Source organism: Acomys minous (assembly GCF_964271855.1).
Source record: "Acomys minous genome assembly, chromosome: 17".
Classification (NCBI taxonomy): domain Eukaryota; kingdom Metazoa; phylum Chordata; class Mammalia; order Rodentia; family Muridae; genus Acomys; species Acomys minous.
This window is the reverse complement of record NC_140500.1, coordinates 58,020,408-58,027,893: the sequence shown is the minus strand read 5'-3', so window position 1 is coordinate 58,027,893 and position 7,486 is coordinate 58,020,408. Positions and strand designations below refer to the sequence as shown.

Genomic DNA, 7,486 nt, shown 5'->3' with positions numbered 1-7,486 from the left:
TCCTCCTCTCAGTCTTCTCTGGCAGCTCACCTACTAGTCTGAGAGTCTTTGCAGCTGTGCTCTGCTTACTCGTGACAGGAGGGCACTCGTGAGTCTGGTCAGTTTCAGGGAGCTCTTGAAACTTGGTTGTTTACTTTCCTGCCTAAGCAGCTCCCCTGGAGGATGGCATGTTACTGGAAGGCAAGCTTATCTGAAAGCAGGGCAGAAAGAAACCTGAGCCCCAACCCAGGCATCATCTGACTTCGGGCTTTCCTGGTTCAAAAGCAGCTGGGGCCTGGAGAGAGCTCAGCTGGTAAAACTCTTACCTTGGGGATTTAAATTCCAGCCCCAGAATTCATGAGAGAGAGAGAGAGAGAGAGAGAGAGAGAGAGAGAGAGAGAGAGAGAGAGAGAGAGAGAGAGAGAGAGAGACAGAGAGAGAGACAGAGAGACAGACAGACAGAGAGACAGACAGAGAGACAGACAGAGAAAGAAAGAAAGAAAATCTGGGTTGGGTGGCGTGCCCAGCACTTGGGAGGCAGAGGCAGGCAGATCACTGCAAGTTTAAGGCCAGCCTGGTCTACAAAAGCAAGTCTAGGACAGGCAGCTAACAAACAAACAAAAAAAAAAAAAAGAAAGAAAGAAGGAAAGAAAGCCTGGGCAGATTATGCCTGAGCTAAGGAGTCAGAAACAGCATCCCTGGGGACTTCGCTGGCCCCAGACCAGTGAGAGACCTTATCTTAATAACCAAGGGTGGTTGGGGATTTAGCTCAGTGGGAGAGCACTTGCCTAGAAAGCACAAGGCCCTGGGTGCCATCCTCAGCTCTGAAAAACCAACCAAACCACAGAGGGTATTTCCCTCTTTGATCACCTCCTACCCTGGGGATCCAACCCCCCAATAAAGCTACATTTTGTCAGCAAAACAGAAGCTAAACAAGATGCATGTCTGGGGAGAGGGTCAGTAAGCTCATTTGCTGTGCTGGAAAGAGGGTCTGAGTTTAGAGGAACCAGTACACACGTAAAAGCCGAAAATGACACTAATAACTTGTAGGTGCATCTAGGAAACTTTCTGGCTGGCCAGCCTAAAGGTCATAGAACCCTGACCTTCAGGTTTGGTGAGAGACTGTCCCCAGAACAAAACAAACAGTGGAAATGGGCTGAAGAGATGGCCTGGTGGTGAAGAACACATGTTGACTTTTGCAGGGGACTGAGGTTTGATTCCCATGATGGCTTAGAACCATCTAGAGCTCCAGTTCCATGGGGTCTGTCTGAAACTCTGTCCTGACTTTCATAGGCACCAAACACAAAATCCATACATTCAGACAGAACATTCATGCGCCCAAAATAAATAAAACTACAAAACATATGGTGCAGTGTGATAAGAGTCCATCTGATCTGACATCCTCCTCTGCATAGGTGTGCGCTTGCAAATGCACATGCACATACAGCACACAGAGAAAACACACACACACACACACACACACACACACACACACACTGACAGGACATTTTAGCTGGGAGCAGGAAACAACACAGGCCCACATTGCCTTAGCATAGAGCACTCAGGAGGTCACAGTGGGATGCAACAGCAGGCTTTTTATACTGCCTAAGGTGGAAAAGGCTTTGAGGTGCTTTGAGGAGGAAGTTCAGAGAATAAAGGCAAAGACCCACCTTCCCCACTACAGACAGGATGGGGGTTTTTCTCACCACCTCCTGCCTGCACCCAGAAACCATCAAGGGTTCACCTGGAAGACAGGGCTTTGACGTGGCAGGAATGTTCCCACCTGGAGAGGGCCCTCCCAGGAGCCTCTGCCTTGTTGCTCAGACTCAGATGTGCCATCGTTGATCCTAGAGACCCTTTTTTAGTCATTACTGTATATTATTCCCCCTCATCCTAGACAGGGTTTCACTCTTTGTAAACCAGGCTGGCCTCGAACTCAAGAGATTCACCTGTCTCTGCCACTTGAGTGCTGGGCTTAAAGGCGTGCGCCACCACTCCAGCTGTATGTTTCTTCAACAGAGTATTTGTGATAGCAAACACTGAGTAGTGTAGTCACAGATCCCACCAAAATGCAGTAGCCTTTGCTGCCCAGGGCGCCCCCTAGTGCCTTTCCTGTTATCTGCTTGGAAGCCTTTTCCAAAGCCTCATGTTACTCCATTCCCAGGCTGGAAAGGAAGCTACTAGCTTTGGAGTTATTAGGTACACCTCTTGAATCTGGCAAAACTTACACTGACTGCTTCCTGTTTTGAAATGCTACTAGAAACTGAGGACTTGAGGGCACATACCAACCGTGATTACTACCTATGCCTTCTTCCACTTTTGGTTCCAGAAACACAGCCAACCCTTCAGACAGAGGTGAATAAATACACCAGTGCGTTCTATATATACTTATGAAAATGCCTAATGTGTAAAACAGTGTCCTGTAGGAGTGCTTTCCAGTTATGTGTCAGCAGCCTTCATTTTACCAATGTGGGTATTTCCTGTTTTCTGGCATATACTGTCCTCACAAAGCAGCTGGGGAAAAGGGTTAGGAGTTTACAGGGCAGATTCAGTAAGCTTTTAGCACAATACTTTTAATTGCAAAAATAAACAGTTTTGTCAAATGCTTGAGAGTAGCGTCTGCTTTACAAAAAAGAACGACACCAAAAAGGAAATAACCCCAAAGCAAAAACATCACATCCAAAGGCTTGCTGGACATTGCTGTACAAAGTTCTCGAGAGACCGGCTCGGTACAACTTGTCTCTGGGGGAGGGATAAAGAGGAAGGCGTGGAGCATTGGCCAGTTACAAAAATTCTCTTCAGTCTCAAGGAAGTACCTGCTCTGAGGGCGGCCCCAGAGCCCTGTCTCCAGAGTAGTTGGCTAGGTTACTCCGAGACAGCGGGCGCTGTCCACAGAGCCAGTGCTGAAAAGGGCGTGTGCGGCGGGCGCTTCGGGGGAACTGGAGCTGCACTGCGGGTGGCCCCAGACGTGCGTCGAACAGGCAGGAAGGTTAGCGGGGACGAGGGACCGGCAATGCGCCGAGCGGCGGAGCCCCCAACCTACGGGGCCAGCTCTGGCTCACAGCGCGGAGAAGGAGAGGCCCAGAGAGTAGAAGCCTAGGCCCTTGAGCCGCTCCTCGGCTCGCGCCTTCTGCTTCAGGTGCACCTTGCTGTGTCGCTTCTTTTCGTCGCTGCGCGCGAAGCGGCGGCCGCACACGTCGCAGGCGAAGGGCTTCTCGCCGGTGTGTGTGCGCACGTGCGTGGTGAGGTGGTCGCTGCGGCTGAAGTTGCGCAAGCAGATGCGACACTGGAAGGGCTTGTGGCCCGTGTGGATGCGCAGGTGGCGGTTGAGCTCGTCGGAGCGCGCGAAGCTCCGCACGCAGCTCTCCACCGGGCAGGCGAAGGCCTTGACGTGCGGCCGCGGGCAGAAGCAGCGCGAGCTGCACTTGCCGCCCCGGCGCCCCTTGCGTCGGGCTTTGGCCGCAGGAAAGGCGGCGGCGGGCGACCCGGGCGTGGTCACGCCGCTGCCCCCCGGTAGGTCGGCCACCAGGGGTTTGGAGAAGTCTGCGGTGGCAGCGCTGGCCAGGCCCAGCGGCGACAGCTGCGTCTGAGAGGCGACCAGGAACTCTGCGCCTTCGCCGCCGCTCCCTCCCTCCCCGCCAGAAGGGGTCAACAGCCCCGGGAGGCACTCGGTCCCCTCCACTAAGTCACCTGGGGTCAGCGAGAAAGCGTCGTAGGCTCCTGCCGGGTAGAGTCTGGTGGCCGAGCCAGGCAGCTCGGCGGGGCAGCTGATGGACAGCAGGTCCTCGACCTTGGTCCCTACCGCGGAGAAACGGGCCTCGGGTGTGGCCTGGAAGCTTCCCTGCGACCCACAGGTCCCCGAGACCCCCGCAGAGAGCAGCTCCCAGGGGGCGTAGGGCCCTTTGAAGGCCGTGGCAGCGTCCAGCGCTGGAGAAGCAGGAGGCGCCCGCAGCCCGGGCTTGACGTCGGGCGGGGAGAGCTGGGGCTCGAACAGGCACTGCGAAGGAGCGCCCGCCGAAGGCGCAGCTTCCCAAAACGCCTCTGGAAAGGCGGTCGAGCTCAGATCCGGGGAGTAAAGGTCCGGCAGCAAGGCATCCGGGCCCGCGGGGAAAGGGGTATCCAGCGGGGACCGAGACGCTGCCGCCTCGGGGCTGGGAAAAGGTGCCAGGCCCAAGATGCCAGACATGAGGTTGAAGAGGGCCTCCGGGTCGTGCGGGTGTTCGGGAACCGCCTGGATGAAGAAGCTGCCGCTGTAGCTGAGGCCCGGAGGGGGCGTGGGTGCAGGGCCCTCCAGGAAGCAGGAGTCTCCTAAGTCCCCCCCGGCGCCGCAGCTGCTCAGTGCCCAGCTCAAGAAGTCGCCTGCCGAGGGAGGGACCGTGCATCAGCCCTGCGCACCTCAAAGGGCGTGTGCCTCGGAAGCCTGCAGCTACGACCCACTCTACCCGAGCCCTCCGAGTGCAAGCTACAGGCAGCGAGCGCCTCGTGCGCTTCCGATCCCGCAGAGGAGGGACCCCCCGCGGACGCCCCAGGACGTGCACACGCACGGACTCCCACACCGCGCCTGCGGCCTTGTCGGGGGCTGGGAATGGTACCGCGCGCCTGGGAACCCCCCGCGCCTCTCCCATCACCCCTCGCCGCGTTCGCAGTGTTCGCGCCCCTAGCCCCGCTCCTTACCTCCAGGATACGCGGCGGCCGAGGGAGCGTCCCTGGCAGGCAGCCGGGGCAGGTCGGGGCTGGTGTGGGCGCAGCCTTCGGTGGGCTTGGAAAGGAGTGCGTCGGGGCCGGAGAAGTCGCTCAGGTGGAGCATGGCGCGGCGGCGGCGAGGCGCCCGGGGCCTCGCAGGGTTGGGGCGCGTGCGTCTGGCAGAGAATCCGGGCGCCCCAGCTCCCGGCTCCGGGCGCTCGGCTCGGGGGTGCCGGTTGGGGGGCCGCGGCGCCCTGGCTCTCCGGCACTTGCTTCGGGTGGCGGCTACAAGCCTCTCCAAAGTGCAACCGAGCTCCCCCAACCTACAGTCCCCCCACTTATATAGCTGCGGCGGCGCTGGCTTCGGGCTTCCGACTCCCCGGGCCACTGCCATTTCGGGAGGCCCCGGCCCTGGCGCCGTGACGTAAATGACCAAACATGGACACAGGATGTTTGCCGGGGACTCCCGAAAAGGAAAGCTCGGCTTGTGACGTCGCTGCCGCCGCCGGGGCCGCGCCGCTGCGTGCGCGCGAATCCCCAGAGCGTGGAGCCTCGTGCGCGCTGGGCCACGGGTGCGCCCCGCAGGGCCTGTGAGCCTTGTGAGAGCTAGGGATGCGCGTTGCCCTCCTGTCGGTAGAATCATGGGTTCAAATCTGCCCTTTTCTACTTACAATATTTGCTCCCGCCTAGCACCAGTTTCTTCACCTGTAAGCTTGATAAGAGGAAAAATTGAGCCAGATAACGTGAAGTGCCGGACTTAACTAAAATGGATACGGGCGCTTGAGTTGCAAGCACGATCGAGTTACAAGAATGAGGACCTGAGTTTGAAACCATAGCGCCCACAGAAAAAGCAAGACGTGAGCGACTGCATTAGGGGTTTAAGATAAGCATATCCTTAGAGATTGCCTTTATTTAGTGTGGTGTGTGTGTGTGTGTGTGTGTGTGTGTGTGTGTGTGTGTGTCTTTGATCCTGTTTTAACATTTCTCTAAATTTGTGCTTAGGAACAATAATCTATATAAAAATTGTCATAATGGCAAAGTTCGATAAGGACGATGAGCAGGATTAACTACTGTACAAGAGTATTCCTTTCATTTTTTGAGGCAGGGTCTCACTATTCAGCTGTGGATGGCCTGGAACTCACTGTGTAGATCAGGAGGCTGGCTTTGAACTCACAGAGATCCACCTGCCTCTGCCTCTGCCTCCTGAGTCCTGAGATTAAAGGTGTGTGTCACTGTGCCAAGCTTAAGAGGACGTTCTTAACTGAGAATGAAACAGGCTTGTAAAAAACGAGTATCTCTTCCGGAAGCCACGTTGAAGTTTCTTGAGTAGCTTTTGGGAAGATGTTTTTGCCTATTCAAACTGTTCTGCAATTTTTTCCCCCACTTAAACCAGCTGAGAGATCACATCATGTCTGAAGACAAAAACTTAGTTTGCTATTTTTTGGCGTGGGGGGTGGATTTCACGACAGGGTCTCTCTGTGTAGCCTTGGCTGTCCTGGACTCGCTTTGTAGACCAGGCTGGCCTCAAACTCAGAGTGATCCACCTGCCTCTGTCTCCTGAGAGCTGGGATTAAAGGTGTGCGCCACCACGCCCGGCTAGTTTGTTATTTTCTAAGACTAAATAGGTAACAAGAAGACCCTGAATTAGCCACTGGTTGGTTCCAAGCCATGAATAGGTGGGTAACTTCCAAATTCTTGCTTTTTTTTTTTAAACCAATGCTGTTGTCATCATTGTTCTTAACTATATAAATGTGAGCGTGTTCGGGATAAATTCTTGTGAGTGTAAGTCTAAGCTTACAGGATATTGTTTTTGTTTTTGTTTTTGTTTTTTTTTTGATATTCGGTTTTTGACAGACAGTTGTCAAATTGTTCTCCAAAGAAATGCCAGTCCCTGCTCTGCCACCTGTGGGGGAACCAGGTGCTTCTATGCGCAGTTTTCCTGTGTTTCTGTGTGGCAAAGCATCCCCCCACCACACACACATACATTCAGGAGGTAGAGGCAGGAGGAACAAGTGTTCAAGGCCAGCCTGGGCTGTATAAAGCCTTGTCTCGGCCAGGCATGGTGGCGCACGCCTTTAATCCCAGCACTCGGGAGTCAGAGGCAGGCGGATCGCTGTGAGTTCGAGGCCAGCCTGGTCTACAAAGTCAATCTAGGACAGCCAAGGCTACACAGAGAAACCCTGTCTCAAAAACAAAAAACAACAAAAAACTTGTCTCAAATTCAAACAAACCAACCCTTTTTAAAACGAAGAGAAGTTGTCCCCAGCAACTCTGAGAATCTCCATGTGGAGTCCTCTGGATTCCTCACCTTCTAGGGGGCCGCTTGTGAACAGCACCAAGAGCCCACGGCAGCCAGGAGCTCTCCTGCTCTCTCTCTGCTGTAGTTTCTGCTTATTCTCATTCACTCATTTTTATCTTCGATTCTTCACCTTCCTGAGGCCAATAAAATACAGGGATTTACCTGTGTATGGAATAGCTTTTAATTTTTTTATTTTTTCTGAGATCAGGTCTCTTTATGTCTCTGGCTGTCATAGAACTCACTATGTAGGCCAGGCTGGCCCCTAATTCACAGAGATCTGCCTGCTGTGCCTCGCAAGTGCTGGGATTAAAAGTATGCACCCCTATGCCCAGCGCAAAGTGGCATGTCTTGCATTTTAGATTTTTTTAAAAAAAATTATTTTTAATTTTGTAGATGTCTTTGTGTATGTGCATGTGAGTGCAGGTGCCCACAGAGTCTGCAGGTGCTGGGTCCCCCTGGAGCTGGAGTTACAGGTGGTTGTGAGTCACCCGACGTGGGTGCTGGGAACAGGTCATCTGGAAGAGC

At 54.3% G+C, this 7,486-nt stretch overlaps 1 protein-coding gene across 1 annotated transcript; it reads right to left on the bottom strand.

The window, feature by feature from the left end:
- Nucleotides 1–1,501: 1,501 nt before the first annotated feature.
- On the bottom strand, nucleotides 1,502–5,108 carry EGR4 (early growth response 4). The gene is made up of 2 exons (XM_084765950.1): nucleotides 4,654–5,108; nucleotides 1,502–4,338 (listed from the first exon to the last, which is right to left on the bottom strand). Exons 1-2 carry the CDS (start codon nucleotides 5,054–5,056, stop codon nucleotides 3,038–3,040), a joined length of 1,704 nt encoding a protein of 567 aa, XP_084622076.1. The 5' UTR covers nucleotides 5,057–5,108; the 3' UTR covers nucleotides 1,502–3,037.
- Nucleotides 5,109–7,486: the final 2,378 nt, after the last annotated feature.